Source organism: Xenopus tropicalis, chromosome 9 (genome assembly GCF_000004195.4).
Source record: "Xenopus tropicalis strain Nigerian chromosome 9, UCB_Xtro_10.0, whole genome shotgun sequence".
Taxonomy (NCBI): Eukaryota; Metazoa; Chordata; class Amphibia; order Anura; family Pipidae; genus Xenopus; species Xenopus tropicalis.
Genome location: NC_030685.2, coordinates 49,540,260 through 49,559,785, shown reverse-complemented (window position 1 = coordinate 49,559,785; position 19,526 = coordinate 49,540,260). Strand labels below are relative to the sequence as shown.

Sequence of the window (19,526 nt, the reverse complement as noted above, 5' to 3'; positions counted from 1 at the left end):
GGTCAGTCACATAATGGAGAAATGGAGGGCAATAAAAATAATCTTATTTTATATGTCTTAGAAATGAACTTCAAAGAATGTTTCAAAGAGGTGCTGCACAACTTTAGATGTTACCTACAGCTATGTGAAAGTGAAAAAACTACATTTTTGTCTGCTGTAGCCTCTGCTGTATTTATGGGAAATGTTTTTAAAAAAGCTACTTCCCTTGGAGGTTTTTTTTATATCAAATAATAGGAAGGAAACATATGTATACTGAGTAATAATGGAAAGAATAAAACATACTCTATTAAATCCTGGTGCATCAGTAATTTAGACTACGGTATTATATTTAATATTATATCCTAAAAGTACTTATTAATAGGATGTCTACAAAAAGACAAATTATTTACTTTCTTTGGTGCTGAAAAGGTTAACATTGCATGTCTTTTACACAAAAGGGCTAGGAATCCCTCACTTAGTCATAGCTTAAGAGAATTCTTTACCATTATAAGGGATGTATGGCTTTCCATTATATGGAAGTTTTGCTTTTGCCCAGAAGCAAAGACCACACAGGATGTGCTATTTGTATGTAGTGAAGCATGTAAATAGCAATTTGTGTGGCTTTTGATATATTGACAATCTACAGACATAAACTCCAAGACAGGAGTGGAAAAGTGGTAAAGGTGCTGCAAATGAGCATGAATTTAACTACTGTTCCTGTGACAAAAAACATTCTTTCTGAGTGAACAGCAAAACATCCCAATAAAAACATGTCTAAAAAAATCTTTTATACAATTTATAAAAGTAGGTTGGAAATATTATATTTTTAGATTTGAAAATAAATGCTTTATAAGCATTTGAGTAATGCGTTGTACATAATACTCTGGAAGCTGCATATTTGTATCTTAACAGGTCATGTGCCGGCGCTATATAAATACAGGTATGGGATCCCTTGTCCAGAAACCCATTATCTAGAATTACAGGAAGGCCATCTCTTCAATTATTTCCTTTTTATTTGTAATAATAAAACAGTACTTTGAACTTGATCCTAACTAAGCTAAATAAATCTTTATTAGAGGCAAAACAACCCTACTGGGTTTATTTAATGTTTAAATGATTTTTAGCAGACTTGGCATGGTGATTCATGCTACAAAAAGATTCCTTATCTGGAAAACCCCAAACATTCAGGATAATAGATCCTATACCTGTATCAGGATATAATAGTAATAATAACCATGCCTTTAAATCTTCAGAATCATTACATTTTTAATTCTAACCTAACGTGATCCAGTTACACCTTGCACTGGAATGAGCTTCAGTAGAGTAAGGATATAAGGTAGGGATGTACAGTTTACTGGCTCTCAGTAAACTCTGGTATAACTCTGGTTTCCTCTCACAGCACATACCCGCAGACCAACCCACCTCCTTCGAAGATCTTCAGCTACTACTGCTCGACAGCTAAAAAGATAGGCTCGAAGAGACTTAAGCTGCTGTCTAAGACGCACAACATGTGCCAATGAATCCACATGTCTGTAAAGCAATGGATTTTCTTGATGAACATCAATCAATGGCTCTTCATACACATACTCCAAAAACTCCTTCGCTTGCTTGGATACCTGAAAAAAATTAAGAGGTCACATTGTACCTTGCAATGCAAAGCTTTCCTTGAAATCTGAGGCCTTCCTTTGTTCCTTTGTGAATATTATACTGATTAAATACCCTTCTGAATCTCACATTTAGGAATTATATTGTTAAAGAAGTGCACCTGCCTCATGGGACAGACTGCTTTATATAGAGCTTTCCTTTTTATCCCTCTAGTCAATAGATCCTTGACTACTATTTGGCAGAGATACCATATCACAAGAAAATTGGTAATGTTCAATAATTACACAACAAAAGATTTTTTTTGCAGTTTTCTCATGAAGACATTTCATTTTATTCAATGCCACCTTTCAATTGTTTTAGAAATAAAAACATCTGAAATTAAGTTAATACACTGAAAGAAAATGCAACTATTCACAGATGTACTTTAAGGCAGGTTTACATTTAGTTCTGTTGCGATTTGCTAGCCTAAGTCTTGTTATAAACTGAAAATAGTTAATTAAGCTTTTAGTGGCAAATTATATGCATAACAATGCATTAAGGGGCACATTTACTAAAACATTTCTCATTTTTTTTATTTATAAAAATTCGAATAAACTCATTTCCACAAATGTCTTACCATTTACTAAAAAGTCTGAACTGAAAAAGTCTGCATGAGAAAAGTCGCAAAGATCCCAAATTTTTTGGCTTGTCACATGAAAACCAACTTTTTTTTTTCAAGTGAGTGGTAAAAACCTTTGTACTGTGTAAAAAGCTTTTGGCTTTCATCAAATTAAAACCTGTTCTTAGATGTGCAAATGTTTTCAGTTCAAACACTGCAGAGCCAACTTATGAATAGTAGCTCCAAAAATGGACTCACTCCAATTTAAATCCTATTCAATAGGGGCCATTTCCAAATGCAGCTGCCCTAAAATATATGTAATGGAGACTGCACATTGATGCCTTTTTATTAAGGCACTTGCATCTAACCATTCTCCTGCGCTTCAACATAGTTCCCCATATGTCCAAACTGTTTTTCCTGATGACTGGTGCACAACTGGATGACTGATGTTGGAGAACCCTGGAGCTACTGCCACCTTTAACCTCTTGGTAGCTCCAGGGTTCCCAAAGCAGGTTGTGTCAAAAGAGGCAACGTGCACACGATTTTCATCAAAATTCAAGCTCAACTGTATCTGTTTTGACGCATTGGTTGCAATTGTGGTAGATGCAATTTGGAGCATAGCTGAAATATGCTGGAATTATGGGGACAAAATGCTACATTTTGGGTAAAACAATGATGATTTACATAAGAAATTTTCAGTATAACCGTGGAATACTATAGGTAAAAAGGCACTTTAAACATACTCTAAAAAAGCACCTTGCTTAGTTGTGAAAAATGTGCTCACAACCAAAGCTGATGATTGATTTCCCTAGTGATCTATGCAAGCATCCTAGTCAATGTGGTTGTTGTTATCATGGAAGTTCTTGCCAAATGTATCACAAGAACTCTGGTTTAAGTCCTGAATTTCATCTGAACTTAATATCTAGCAAGAGGTTTGGCTGGGTTTGGGTGGTAAAACTTGTATGATTTAGTTTTAGCCTTATATTCTTTAATAAAACATTTTTAACTGAATATCTCAGTACTAATGTTTTAATATACTTCACATGAATTTGAAACAGATCAACTAAATGGGTTTTATCCCATTGTTTCTATGTGCGGTATATGGATAGAAAAGTGTCTTTATTGTATTCTATTCTTAAAGGAGAACGAAAGGTAAAAACTAAGTAAGCTTTATCAGAAAGGTAATGTAAATGTAAATACAGCCATAAGCACTCACAGAAACGCTGCACTGACTTCTCTGAAAAAAGATTTCTTGTGTCTGTAATTCCTGTGCCAGAGACAAGCAGCTTTCTGCTCTCTCCTGCTTCCCCCGCCCTCAAGAATGCTAAAAACTCACTCCCTCCCCTTAGGAATGTGGATCTGAGCCAATGTGACCTGTCACATTAAGAAATAATTCCAAATTGTTTTCTATTGTGTTTGTCAAAGCAAAATAAACTTTACTTACACTATATACATTATTTTAATCTTATTTTCTTCAGCCTTGGAATTCACAATTGCAGCAAGCAGGCAGGGGCCATTTTGTGGACACTGTTATCAAAGCAGGCATTGCATCCTGCCAATATCTTCTTTCTGTGCCAGTATGGGTGGACCTGATGTCCATGTCCATGCACTGGTTATATAATTACATGGTGTGGAGGGAGGGGGAATGTGAGGAGTGCAGCAACATCTAAAAAGTTCTGAATTGAAAGTGAAAGTAACATTTGCGATGTTCCTGACATTGTTTCCCCACTAAAGAGATATTTTTACGCTTTAAGGTTTGAATATACATAATTTCCAGCTTTAAAATGTAGAAATGTTAATGAAAATGCCAGCAGGTTTAATTTAAAGTAGAGTGGCTTACATTTCAAGCATGCTATCCACTATACCCAAATAACATGGGTACTTCAAGCCCAAACACATAGGCTCTGACCTACCAGTCACACAATTGTGGTCGTACCGTATATGAATTACATTAAGACATTTTAGTAACATAAAGATATCACACACTTGTCCATGTATTGCAATAAATTCAAGCTTGTCAAGTCATCCCTGGTCTGGCCAGTGCTACAAACTCTACAAACGAGTAATTATGAATTGTGCTACTTCATGATAGGGTTCATTCGGCACAGGTCTGTATGCGTGGTTTCTCTCTAGTCAACTACTTCATGATTGGGTTTCAGTAATGGAAAACCTCATAAAAATAAACTACATAAACTCCAAAACACATTCTGAAATACACAGTAGGATTGTATTTACTAACTCCACTGTAACAATGTCCTGTTTCTTCACAATTCAAATTTTGTTTGTTTTTCTATCGCTGTCCTATACTTAGATAGTCTGTTGGTTTGTCTCTCCAGACTACTTGAATTAATCAAGTGGAAATGTTTTAAAGCCTATCAGGTTATGGTTATCTACTATATGGGGCAACACTTCTTATTTCTGTGGATATGTTTGATACACATATATATTTGACATGGCATTATTTCAGTCGAAATTGACTACCACTACCTACAGATTTATATCTATATATTGTCAACAGACAAACAATGATTTTATATTTTACTGCAATTTACACTGCTTTCAAGGTCCTTGAACTTAGAATTCATTTTACTTTTTAAATATCCATATTTCTTACACTTTACAGGAAACTCGGGTCTTCTGGACAGTATAGAATCAGGTTCAACTGTTGCTTTAAAAGGAAGAATAAAAAAGGACAAAGAAATCCACTTTCAAAGGGGTAATAAAACCTGATTGATAAACCAACATTTTAATCTGTACCTACAGATAGCAGAGGCATGTACCTTGTGCTTAGAAGCATCCCAGTTGTGGATAAGACGGGCTGGAATGATGAAGCCATCGTCCACATGACAAGTGCTACAATAATACCACCCACTGTAACTGCACACTTTGGCTTTTTCATTAGAGAGACCTATAGGCCTCTGGCAACCTATAAAAATCCAAAGAAAGAAAAACAAACAGTCTGAGTATGTTTAAATAGTAAAATTCATATTCAATTAATATAGTGACTTCCCTTTTTACAAAAGCAGATAGCAATTTGTTAAACTATTTACATAAGTTTTTAATAAAGAATTAGTAAGACATTCTAATCAATATAAATATTTTAAAACAGAACATACCAAGGAAAAAAACAAACTGCGTTTCAATCTTTCTACGGTCACTAGGACAGATAATAGAAATATTAATCAAAATATTTTTTCATTAAAAAAAATCTAAATAAGCTCTTGTTACATGGTTTTTTTAAGTATATATTTCACACAATTTACAGCATAATAATAGTTTGTACGCATAAAAAGGTTGCCAGATCAAAATTTTAATGTTAATCTATAAAACTAAGGCCTCCTGACACTGGCAAATCTGGTCACTTACTAACACTACTGTACTTTAGGCCTTTCATTCTATACTATAGAGGTTTATATCACCTAATACATAAGGGCTTGTTAAGACAATTTTAAGCACATAGTGCAGTGAGCAAAGTGCAATTTTGTTAGGATTTACCCACAATGCAGCATTTTCTTATTTCTTGTCACTGCGTGGCAAAATGTCATCTGTGCATGATCCTTTATATGCAAGTGTCTTGTGTATATTGATGTATGCTGCTTGGGAACTACCATCAGGATCAATAGTTGCACTGTGCGTAATTAACAAGTGGGGTGGGACATATAGAATTGGGCCAAGCACAACTACACGGAAGTGCAAGGAGCACTTTTGCAAGTATCTTTAACGTATGGTATTTTTTTGTGCAACTTATTGTGGCAAATGTGCGCAATCACATATGCATTTAGGAGTCATAAAACGAGCCCTATAAGTTTCAACTACCCTTAAACTCCAAGTTTCTTGACTGAAAATTATTTTTAAACACAGTTTGGTATTTGCAACAGTAAAGGTTAAAGAAAAATCTATAGGGGGTAACTTAACACAGTGCAAATTTTAGGCCTGTGTGAAGTACATTATTTACTCACAGGTAGCAAAGGACATACATACAAGATACACAAGATCCAATCAATGGAAGGTAAACTATCACAAAATGTGCTAAAACATGGAAATATAAAATATAAAAAAAGAGTTGTCTCAGAAAGCCTTGGATGAGTATAATGTAAAATGCAATAAGATAATATCAGACCATGCTCCACTACTAACCAATTGGGAGAATCTGAAAACCAACATGCATAGGAGATGGTCTCTTAACCCAATATGGTTAGATATTCTAGACATAGATGAACAACTTGGGAATACAATAGGAGAATTCTTCGAGGAAAACGCAAATACAGCCAGTCCTCTGGTGGTCTGGGATACATTTAAGGCGTATATGCGGGGAATTTTTCACACTGAAATAAACATAGTGAAACGTAACTCAGCAAGAGAGCAAGATGAGTTAGCAAATCAGGTGTGACTCGCTGAAATCAAGGCCTCGCATAACCCCTCCCACCAAAATCTTACGGCTTTGAAAATTGTCCAACAAAACTATGCTAATTACTTAACGTTAAAATAAGCAAGGGGAAGGTGCAGGTAAATTACTGGCATACCTTGCAAAACAACATTCATCCCCTTCAGTAATAACAGAGCTGGTAGACTCAGAGGGCACTCACCATATTAAACCTGCGGCAATAACCTCCCTATTAATAAGTTTCTACAATGAAATTTATCAATCTAAAATAAGCAACACTGAAAGAGACACAGGGGAATTCCTAAATAACCTAGCTCTTCCTACACTTCCAGAGGACTATAAAAAGGAGTTAGATAAAGACATTACTCTCACTGAATTGTATGATGCCATAGACTCATTCCCAACTCGTAAAGCAACAGGTCCGGACGGCCTCCCTATTGAATTCTATAAACGCTTTAAAGAATAAGTTCACCTTTTTTTTTTCTATTAATAAAATAACTCTAAACAGCTTCCCAGATTGCCTGCCTTTGTCCCTCTGTTCTTTCTTACCTGGTTGCTGAGTTACATTCTGCTCTATTCCACTCCTTCCTTGTTCAGCGTGAAGCTCCGCCCCCACTTCCTGTTCAGGTCTCTCACTGCACCTACAACTTGTCGGCAGGGGAGAGTCCCTTCTGCGCATGCCTGGAGGCAGCAGGAGCCAGCCTGTGTATGAGCAGGCTTTTTTTTTTTCCAGGAGGGTGGGGGCTTCTGCTCTCTCTGAAGACTTTCAAATATGGCACATGTGACTGCAAAGCACCAGGGGGAAGTGCTGGACACGGTGGATTAAGGTAGTCTTATTTTAAAAATTAAGGTAGTGTAAAGTGTAGAGAATAGTAGTCTAAGGCTAAACATATGAGATTTTTTTTAACATTTACATCTCCTTTAAAGAGATACTCGGCCACCACCTTTTAAAAACACTACTGTGTGCTAAAGAAGAAGGTGTTCTCCCCCCCTCTATGTATGAGACTACTATAGTATTGTTAAATAAACCTGGGAAAAACCCAACCCAAATGGATGCATATTGTCCTATCTGTCTCTTATTGGCAGATATAAAAATATTGGCAAAGATCGTCTCTGCTAGAATGAATAATGTACTTAGCACCATCATCTCAGAGGACCAAACTGGATTTATGCCAGGCAAGTCCACGGCCCTTAATATTAGAAGCCTCTATTTAAACCTTGCCACAAAACATCATAATCTGGGTCAAAGACCAATAGCGGCACTGGATATAGCCAAAGCTTTTGATACGGTGGAATGGCCATATATGTGGCAGGTGCTCGCACGATTTAATTTTGGCATAAATTATATTAAATGGGTCCAACTCATGTATAACTCACCCAAAGCATCCTTGATAGTAAACGGAATGCAATCTAACAAAGTCCCACTGAAACGAGGCACTGGCCAAGGTTGCCCAATGTCCCCACTCCTATTTGCATTGGCTATAGAGCCCTTTGCCCAAGCAATCCGGCAGCATACTGATATACAGGGTTGGCGTATTGGAGACAGGGAAGAGCACATACAATTATATGCAGATGACACCTTAGTCTATCTAGGTGATTGGACCGAATCTCCACAAAAGCTCTTTTCCCTAATGGAAAAGTTTGCGCAAATCCCTAGTCACCAGCCCCATAAAATCAATAACCTTCCTAGTAGACCCAATCCCAGATCACCAGGCCCCTCCGGAGTTCCCATTTCCACTTGAAAAGCAGTTCACATATTTGGGAATTAAAGTGAAACTACCTTTAACAGATTTCTATGAACTCAATGTAAACCCCCTGATGGGAAAAACACTCGCCAAAGTAAAAGCATGGGAATCACTTACACTAGGTCCCATGGGCAGAATCCATTTAATAAAAATGATTCTCTTACCTAAATTAACTTATGTGCAACTACAAGCACCCCTTCAAATAGCAAAAAGCTTTTTTTAACTAAACTAGAGGTTATATTCCGCCAGATAATATGGGCTAAATCCTGTCCTAGATTGAATCTGATTACCCTCACCAAAGATAAAGATAAGGGAGGAGTAGTGCTCCCCAATATTTACTTATACTACTTAGCGGCTCAAATGAGTCACTTTGCTACTTGGGTGGAAGAGGCGCATCATCAGACTCTTTTCCACATGCAAGCTTTGCTGGTGGGGAATAAATGCACACCCTTCCAATGGTTGTCTATTAAAAAACCCTCCAACACAGTATACCAGAATGTAGTAATGCAACACGCTTGGTTAATTTGGACTAAGGAGACTCAAATTCTTAAATTCACAGGCTTCCTTCCGCAAACTCTCCTATGGTGTAACTACTGGTTTCTGCATGTAGCTAAACTAGGCAAAATGCCAACATGGATGAATAGGGGACGTATGGCAAAATGGGACAATGGCTACTTAAATGGTCATCTTAAAGGAGAAGGAAAGGCAAAATCTATTAAGCACACTATTAAAAAGTACTACTATTGCTGTGTAAAATCGCTATATTCCTGGCTTGCCTAATGAAAGATTTACAAAGATACACATGCTAGAACTTACATGCTTGTTTCAGTGAACGGCGCCGCCATCTTATCCAGCATGTCTGAATGGGCTGAAAAGTACAAGCCGGCTCCCTGCTCCTGTTAGAAAGTTTCTGCAGCTCCACAAATTCCCCCTCCATAAACAATCTCCCTGGCAGCAGCAGCCCGCCCCCTCCCCCCTGCTTGTGAGGAAAAAAAAAAAAACGGAGCTCTCTGCTCTGCACTGAGCATGTCTGTGTCCTGGACAATCTGTGTTCAGTGAGACAGGAAGCTGCACAGGCTTAGAGCAGGTACTGTATTTACTGACAAGACTTTTCCATGTCAGAGCCAGATTAAGCAACAGCACGGTGAGTTCAGGAAATATGTTAAGGACTGTGTTAAGGCTAAGTTATTGAGCTCATGTTGTTTTTAGACTTTCCTTCTCAAACCTTTCAGCTCCCCTCCAATCAGTGGCTGCAATACATGCAAATACAAAAAAAGATATCACTACAAAACAATAAAGCAATTATCCAAATATCACAAAACTCAACAGTAGACCTAATAATGCGAGGCTCCACAAAAGGGCTAATCTCTTCACTGTATGCTAATCTGCATAGCAAAGTGTTTAACAAACCCCTAGAGATACTAAGGGGAAAATGGGAAACAGACCTGGGCACGCTAGATGATGATGGTTGGGATGAGGTGCTGGAATCTCCCCTCACAGCATCACTTAACTATAGAGATAGGATGATACAACTATATTTTGTACATAGAGAGTATTACACTCCAGCTAAGCTGCATCAAATATTCCCAAATACAACATCAGAATGCCCTAGATGCCATGTAGAAAATGCCACACTAATGCATATGGTGTGGGAATGCTCGGTCCTGGGTAAATATTGGAGCATGGTTTTGAATAAGCTGGACCTGATCCTAGAGGTGAAACTCCCAAGAACCCCCCTGGTGTGTCTGCTAGGCATAGGACTCAAAGAACTACTCACACAAAATCTTAGTGTATTTACCAGATAATGTTTATTTTTAGCAAAAAAAGCAGTAACAAGGAAATGGAAAGACTCGACACCCCCCAAATATTCACATTGGCTCTCTGAAGTCAAACACCTATGTACACTGGAAAGTCTAATATATAAAACTAGAGGAGCTCCTAAAAAACATGAAAAAATATGGGGAAAATGGCTAGAAAAATCCACTTAAGAGAGGTACAGGCGGTATTTTCTTAAAGCATTTTAAGATAATATGTTTGTAAACTGTAATATGTGCCAACATCCAGAGGGAAACGGTCAGAAATGACAAGGGAAAGGAAAACGCATGGAAAAGAAATGGTTACAATGTATTTTCAAATGCTGTTGCAACTTTTGTTACTGCCATATGTCATATACTAAAACCTTACTACATTGTGTAACTCTGCCTCATAAATGTGATGTATATATGCTGAAACTGCTGTAAAATCTTCTCAATAAATTTGCCTGAATTAAAAAAAAAATGCAATAAGATAGAAGTGCCTAAAAAGGGTAATGGAACACAGGCTATTGAAGGCTGTTTAAAAGTGTTGATGATCAAGCTGATCAGCTGTGTTACCCTCTGAAATACTTAGCCAGGGGATGAGATAACAAATTCGATAATATCGGGCAAACATGGCAACCCTAAGTCTCTGCTGTTTTCCCACATCTTGTACTTTGCCTTGTCAGCATGTGGGTCTGAGTTGTCTTCCCTTCCTACAGCCACAATGCCCCCACAATGTTGGGGGCCACATCACTATTTGGTTTTTAATAAATTAAAAATTGTCTCTAAAAGTTACAAAAGATCGTGTTTTCCCACCCAGGTAAATGGATGCACACTGTCACCTGAGGCAAGGGTCTCACTCTCTCTGACTGCACTTTGCACATTAACAGCTTCCTACTCTATAGTCCAGTTTCACGCATGTTCTCCAAATCAGCCTGGACATTTTGGAGGGCATCTGTATAACCAGTTATTAACTCAGAAAGACAAAGAATGACCAGGATCCAGTGAGCAATAATTAATTATAGGGAAAATCATGATTATTTTTTGAGTCTTATGTCATTCCCATGCACATTTTTGACAGTTCATTGTCTGATTGTAAAATCTCAAAGGTTTTTAAACCTAACAACTTCACAGATTTATATCAATGATCCTATCTCCAGAAAGCAATGCATATGTAATGCAATGCATTTTAATCTACATGCTATATTTGTATATATTTATGCAAACACATGGACATAAAATATGAATTACATATTGAATTAGCTGCATATTATGTAAACAAGAATATGTACATTTCATGGCTATCTGTTCCCTTGTTAAAAGATGCAGGTCTCTCCAACTGTTTCTACATTAGAAAATGAATACAGTATCAGTAACACACATCTGTGGTCAAGCCCAAGTACAGACTAATGTGTAAACACCACAGAAACCATTAATACTTGATCTGATGTATCTTTCTATTTACAGTAATAATGTGATGCCAGCATAACAAACAATGACATTTGAACTTCAAGTTACCTAGACTTCTTTAGTGGTTACAAAGTACAGGGCCAGTTTCATATTTTAAACAATGCACAATACAAGGTACATGCTTTACAGAATAGTTGTGTACACAATACAGGCCCCACTAATAAAGGAATAGTTCAGTGTAAACATGAAACTAGGTAAAATAGTTTCATGTTGGAGTGGGCAGTCAGCAGTCAGTAACCAATCAGTGACTTGAGGGAAAGGGCATACGGGACATAATTTTTCAGGTAGTTTGCATTTGAATCTGACCTACATGCTCGCAAATTAACCGAACACTTATGTCCTGCGTGGCTCCCTCTAAAGTCACTGACTAACTAAGAGGTTTGAGAGCTGAAAGCAGGAAGTAGAGTTCTGGCTATTATGTTAGACATCCACTCACTCCAGCCTTTATAACTTACATTTTTGCCTAACTAACTATCTTACAAATATTGTTTATTTTGTGCAGTCTATCTATATTACACTGAACTGAAAACTGCAAAAACAGCAATAGTCCAGTTCTAAATATCTTCACCAGGATGGTCACATTAGTTTTCTGTAAGGAACATTAAACACCCTAAAGAGAACTCATTTTTTGTACCAAAAGAATATAGTCTCTTTGTACAACTCATGTGCAGACTAGTCTTTATACAAGTGCTGTGACCCTGCTGAAGGCATCTGTGCTCAGCTGCTGGTACAATACATATAATACAAATACAAAATTATATTAGCTGTAAAATCCAATTTAAGAGCTTCACTAAATAAATGTATGTATTACAAGAAAGGGATGAAGTTGGCATTCTTTTACTAAAATCATCGCTGTCAGCAAAAGCTATTTCCTAAGATTTACAAAAGATTTACAGGTGGTACACACATTGAAAATGTAGGGTTAGCACCTATGCTAATTTATTATGTTGGTCTAAAATGACCATTCATTCCATGAATATAGCATAAGTCAACAAAAAAGTAAAGAACTCTCTATCTTCCTACAAATATATTTGTAGCATATTACCTTCTTTTGCCATTTAGGACATCACAGTGTGAATCTATGAATACAAAGTTATGAAAGATGGTTGCTGGCTTTGATGTTTAGTGCTTCAAAGTAAGAAGGATTGAGTAGCAAACATAAACATCACACTTTAATGGTATTTGTAAGGTTTACCAAAGTAGGTGGGTTGGAAAGAAGCTTTGATATACCAAGTCTTTTATAAAATTCAGCTCAAAAGTCTATTTAAAATCTTTGCTTTATGCAATAAAACCAGTAGAATCTATCAAAGGAAATAATTCCCTGGCTAGCCATGTCTGACTTAGTATACAGTGACAAAGTACCAGTCCTTCCTGTAACTATTCTTCTGATACTTATTAATTAGCACTTATGCCTTTGGAAGAGTATACAACTAAATAAAATGTATTCTTTAGGTGTAACATTTTAGCTGAGACCCATGCACATTATCCTTATGGAAAATAGTTTCAAATTCATAATATTTCATTCCTGTGCTTTCTTCATAAAATGCAGAGGCAATTCCTACCAAATTTAAAGCAATAACGTTGTCTAGCATGGCTTTGTCTAACAAAGCTAGCACAGGTCTGGAGCTTTTAGATAGGATAGAAACAATGCCACTGCAATAGCAGACTATCAGAAGAACTTCTAAGTGGCCCCTATGCAATTAATTAAATCTATGAAGCAAATGATCCACTCTGACCTGACCAAGAATTCTTACAAGTTTGTTTAAAAGCAGAAACATTTCCCAAAGTATTCAGCTATAAATATCCTTCTGTAAACATATACATAAACTTTTTGCTTAACATTCACCTCCATAGTGATCGAAAAAATACTCTCTTTACTCTCAATTACTACCGATTGATAAGCTGTAAAACATGGTAAAACTGCAACATGGTTTTAGTCTGGAACAAGAGACAGTTTTGTAAAAGGTATGTCCTATATGCTTAAATAACATTTTCAATAAACAACAGTTTTTTTCTAAGCAGTTTATCTTTTAAATAATAATTGGTGAGAATATGAAATAGTATTAACTGCATTTATATATTTTGTGCCCTTGTGCACATAAATACAATCAGCAAGTATTTCATAGCGTCATTTAGACACTGATTTAGCTATCTTTTGTGTGTATATAGTGCATATATGTGTGTATATAGTGCATATATATATATATATATATATATATATATATATATATATATATATATATATATATATATATATATATATATAAAACATACAGCGGGGCTTGAAAGCTTGAATTCATAATTTTATGAATGTGACTTAAAACATCATCTGATTTTTAAAGGAGAAAGGAACTTAATATCTACCAAGAGGTTTGGTTGGATTTGGGTGGTAAAACTTGTATGATTCTGTCTTTATTGTATTCTATTCTTAAAGGAGAAAGAAAGGTAAAAACTAAGTAAGCTTTATCAGAAAGGTCTATGTAAATACAGCCATAAGCACTCACAGAAACGCTGCACTCAGTTCCCAGTCAAAAGATTAGTTGTGTCTGTTTTCCTCTGCCAGAGACATGCAGCTCTTTGCTTTCTGCTCTTTCCTGCTCCACCCCCTTAGGAATGTGGCTCTGAGCCAATCAGCAGGAAGCTGACTGAAGTCTAACTAACTGAGCATGTACACGAGTTTGAATCCCGAATAGGAAAAATTCAGATTGGAACGAAAATTTCTGAAGATCGCAAGTATCACGAAAATGCTCACAAAAACATTGTATTAGTGATCCGAAAGACCCAAAATTTTTGTACCGAACGATTGTAAACAGCGGCAAAACCGATCCGATTTTTTCGCTCTAAAAATAAGAAAAAGTCGCAAAAGTGCTGTAAAAGTCATGGAAAATACGATTGGACCGATCGAACGAACGCTCGGAGCGTTCTTGTATAAGTAAATATGCCCCTTAGTCTGGGTGTCTGTGCAGGAGTGAGGCATTATGGGAACTTTCTTTACACAGCTCAGCGGTTTTTCTTCCTGTTTGGCTTCTGATCATCTGAACGGGAGAAATATGGGGAGACTTAAGGGCACTATTGAGACAACTGAAGGTATGCCTGCAGTTTGAGATTAATTCTTTATTAGCCTTTCCTTCTCCTTTACACAAAAATTATTATATTTGGTCATGTATTTCTTGATAACAATGATCCAATAACATATCTGCATGTGGCAAAAGTAAGTGGATTGTGCATTTGGTGTAAACCCTTGTGCAGCAATAATTGCAACTAAACATTTGTGGTATCTGTTGATAAGTCCTGAACATCGACTAGGAGGAATTTTGCCCATTCCTCCATACAGACCAGCTTCAGTTGTTGGATGTTGGTAGGTTTTCTCACAAGAACTGCTCGCTAGCGTCAGGATTTTAACTTTGCCACTCAGAACATTAATTTATTTTTCTTTAACTATTCATTGGTAAAATGACTTGTGTGTTTAGAATCGTTGTCTTGCTGCATGACCCACTGTCTCTTGAGATTCAGTTCACAGACAGATGTCCTGACATTTTCCTTTGGAATTCTCTGGTATATTTCAGAATTCATTGTTCCATCAATGATGGCAAGTCGTCCAGGCCCAGATGCAGCAAAACAGGCCCAAACCAATAATAGTCCTATCGATTCAATTACTTTTGCCACATGCAGATATGTTTTGAATCATTTACATTACCAAATATTATAATTTTGTTTTATTTGTTTCCCTAGATTATCTACTTTTAGGACTTGTTTGATAATCAAATGATGTTTTAGGTCACATTCATATCAAAATAGAGAAAATTTGCAAGGGTTCACAAACTTTCGAGAACCACTATGTATATAGCTGTATATTTGAGGAAAAAAAAAAAAAAAAAAGCTGTTTAATTTACTTGGTTTTTCGAACTGACTATTTAAAGTTTAAGAAAAAGAGCTGCTGTTAGACCTAACTATAGCCAAAACGTGTGCTTGCAACACATGCACCCACAAAAAATGCTTTGCTTGTGTTTCTAAAGAATGGCTTTTGCTAAAAATAAAATAAAGCTCACCTTTTCTTCTACAGCTTTGAATTTAACAGAGAGAAATGACAAAAAGAACAATTGTGCCATATGTCTGCTAGATGCAAAGTATCTGTTCTTTGTAAAATAGAGATGTGCCAGACATAGGAAGGCTAGTGGCCTAAAGTGACTTATGTGTCACGTCAATGCAGCTTTAGCTTTCAAGTGAAGTGTGCCGTCCATTAGAGCAACTCTTTGATGTGCAGGTGTGTTTCAATGTTTCATTCCTTGGTTATCTATTTCTATTATGAAAATACAAACTGCTCCACCCAGGGTAATTTGCCAGCAAAGAATAAAATAAACTTTTATCCTCTCATAGAAATAAATGTTATTTATTGCTGCTTACTCTGGTTTGCAGGCACTCTTAACTGGATATTATTTCTAACAGAGAAAAGAAGATGCACTCGGAAAAGCTTCTTTTAAGATATTAACATATTATCAGGCTTAAAATACACTTTTCCTGAATTTGTGGACTTTCCCCCATATGTAATAACAGGCACTAAGTCTGCCCAGGAACCCATAGTAACCAATAAGATGTTTGCTTTTAAACAGGTGACCAATAAATGCTACCTGCTGATTGGTTGCTATGGGTTACTACTAATGGGCAAATTTAAGGCCGTTGACATAACCCCCTTTATTAACTGTTCATGAGGAAGATTTTTAAGAAGCAATGATATTAAATCGTTCCACTATATGCTATTATTAGATTAGAAAAAAATGCATAACACTCCTACGTACATCATACATGCTTCAAAAAGTCAGTCAGCTTAAAATATTGCAAAACTCTCTACCAATGAATTACATTAATGATAAAATAACATACTTTAAAAATATAAAATATAAACTAAAACACTGCTATTGTGTATTGTATGGATATACATGTTCATGGCACACTATACCCTTAAACACTGAAGGTCTAAATAAACATTTTTAACATAACACAGTCCTTAAATCACTAGGTGCATGTAAATAATGCCTTTTCATGAAAAATATTTTTTTCTATTAGCATATGCTATTGGATAATTCTATACAGTATTGAAAAACTACCATTTTAAGTACTATTTAAGTCTGCCCTCTTGCTTGTACGAGACACTGTGCTTACACACAAACTAAAAGCACACATACATGGTGGACTACCTGTAATAGCAGCATTAGCAGGGTCGGACTAGTTTTTGCAGGGCCCGCCGCAGCCCCTACCCCCACCCTAGGAAAGGCTCTTTGGATGATAAAAAATGTAACTGACGGAAATCAAAAGAAAAGGCAATTGTTAGTGGTTACGTTATTTATATGTTTTAGGGGCAGATTTATCATAATGTGAGTTTAGAACTTAATACTCTGTACATAAAAACTCACCCATGTTCTATTTATTCCTATGGGATTTTAAGAAGCATATTTATCAATTGGTGGACTCTAAGGGGCTGATTTACTAACCCACGAACGGGTCGAAATGAGTCCGATTGCGTTTTTTTCGTAAAGAAGGGTATTTTGCGATTTTTTCGTATTTTTTGCGATTTTTTCGGCGTCTTTACGAATTTTTCGTTACCAATACGATTTTTGCGTAAAAACGCGAGTTTTTCGTAGCCATTACGAAAGTTGCGTAAAATCTTGCGATTTTTCGTAGCGTTAAAACTTACGCGAAAAGTTGCGCCTTTTTTGTAGCGTTAAAACTTAAAAGGTGCGAAGTTTCGCATAAGTTTTAACGCTACGAAAAAAACGCAACTTTTTGCGCAAGTTTTAACGCTACGAAAAATCGCAAGATTTTACGCAACTTTCGTAATGGCTACGAAAAACTCGCGTTTTTACGCAAAAATCGTATTGGTAACGAAAAATTCGTAAAGATGCCGAAAAAATCGCAAAACATACGAAAAAGTCGCAAAATGTTCGTTTTCAAGTCGGAACTTTTCCAATTCGGGTCGGATTTGTGGGTTAGTAAATCAGCCCCTAAGTTTCACTCTTTCATAAATACATTTCTAAAAATCCCATACGAATGAACAGAAGATGGGTGAGTTTTTATGTTGTAAGCACTAAACTCACATTATGATAAATCTGCTCTTAAGTGCCAAAAATTGCCACCAATGCAGAGGTATTTTTTAGGAAATTTGTTGCCTGTGGGTAGGCGGATTACCCAAATGTGACAAATCTCCCCATGTGCCATCATCCTAAGGTGAACAGGAGGCATTATAGGCAGTTCAGCCTAATTTCTCACTATGAGGCTAGTGCCACACTGGGCTAATTTTCAGCCCCTACGCTGACACCAGCGTACTACCTTGCATGCAAGCAGATGCGGCAGATTTCAGCCAAGAAACTTCACATTTTCAGCATATATCAGTCACATCTGATACACCAAGGTAGAGACAATGCTTCTGGGTGCAGGCATGGTAGGAGGCTGGTGCCAGCGTAGGGCTGACTCTAGGCCTGCTTTTTTCCACTAGCCAAGAACCAGCCACCTGTGGCACTAGCCTTAGCACAAATGAGGGGGCAGCACCTATCAGTTCCCTGTTTTATTGACCTGGGATACACAGTAAATTGTTGTCAGAATTCCACCCATGGCAGCATGTGGATAACCTCTTTCTAGGCTGTTTTGATTGTGGCGCATCCTGAAAGGGATCCTGTCATGCTTTCTATGATGTACTTTTAATTTCTAAATTACATTGTTTACATAGCAAATAATTCACTCTACTATTCTTGAACCAACAAATGTATTATTGTTAGTTGTAATATTCATGGGTAGACAGCCATCTCAGTGGATTGCTCCTGATTCTGAGCATTCAGAAGGAGTCAGAGCTACGCATTGGAACTGCTTTCAGGTAATCTATTGTTTCTCCTACTCCCAAGCGGTCTTGATTTCTAACTATTGAGAGCGATTCTGATATCTACTGGGATCTGCTAACTTACTGGGGAGAAAGGGAGAGGGTCATTTCACTCCAACTTGCAGCTCAGCAGTAAAGTGTGACTGAAGTTTATAAGAGCACAGACCACAGGGCTGTAGCGCCCTGGGAAATTAAGAATCTGTTTGTGTTTTTGAAAAACGGATTTCAATGCTGGATTCTGCTGGGGAAGCTCTATTAACTGATGCATTTTTAAAAAAAAAAAAAAAGAAGTATTCCCATAACCTTGTTTCGTACGATATTCGGTGTGTGTATAGCTGCTCGAAGAGGCGACCGAAAGGCCGCAGCCAGAAAAAATCTGATCAAAATGTCCTATTTAGTTTAGCCCTTATATACCCTTAAGCTGTCCATACATGTGGCGATCTGACGATGTTTCGTGTGAAACATCGTCAGATCCGCCACACACCATTCAGGGCTGAATCGGCAGGTAAGGAGGTAGAAACTATAGGATTTCTACCTCCTTCTGCCGATTCAGCGCTGAAGGGAGATTTTGGTCAGGCGCCTTCTATGGCGCCCGATCAAAATTTTCAAACTGGTCCGATCGGCGAGTCGGCCGATATCAGCAGCTTCCTGCAATATTGTTGACTCGCCGACATACCATACACACACTGAATATCGTACGAAACAAGGTTTCGTACGATATTATCGGTGCGTGTATGGCCACCTTTAGAGTAGTACCCACAGGAGATAATTCTTTTCCTCCTAAAAGGAATACTGCAGGTTGTCTTGTTTCTAAAATCAAGTACGTCTGGAGATAGATTCCAACACAGACTCATAATCCCTATGCAGTCCCCCAGCAAATAATATATATATGGACACTGTTTTTTTTCCAAGCTAGGCCAAGGTAACAAGATTTTTTTTAACACAATAAAATATGTTTTGGAAAATCAGAATCTACGCTGTCTGGCTCCATGGTGCCATCGACATTCTGCTTCAGTGGTAGGTAAGTAATTATAAGGGCAACTTACAATTCCCATTGGTAGAAACATGTGGGCAAATGCAA

At 37.0% G+C, this 19,526-nt stretch overlaps 1 protein-coding gene across 4 annotated transcripts in view; it reads right to left on the bottom strand.

The window, feature by feature from the left end:
• Nucleotides 1-19,526, bottom strand: part of plekhm3 (pleckstrin homology domain containing M3) — a 104,323-nt gene that overhangs the window by 55,476 nt on the left and 29,321 nt on the right. For all 4 annotated transcript variants that reach the window (XM_002937114.5, XM_031893432.1, XM_031893433.1 and 1 more), the window contains exons 4-5: nucleotides 4,963-5,108; nucleotides 1,402-1,595 (exon numbers count right to left, since the gene is read on the bottom strand). In XM_002937114.5, coding sequence (XP_002937160.2) covers nucleotides 1,402-1,595; nucleotides 4,963-5,108 — 340 coding nt within the window. The remainder of the gene's footprint in view (nucleotides 1-1,401; nucleotides 1,596-4,962; nucleotides 5,109-19,526) is intronic.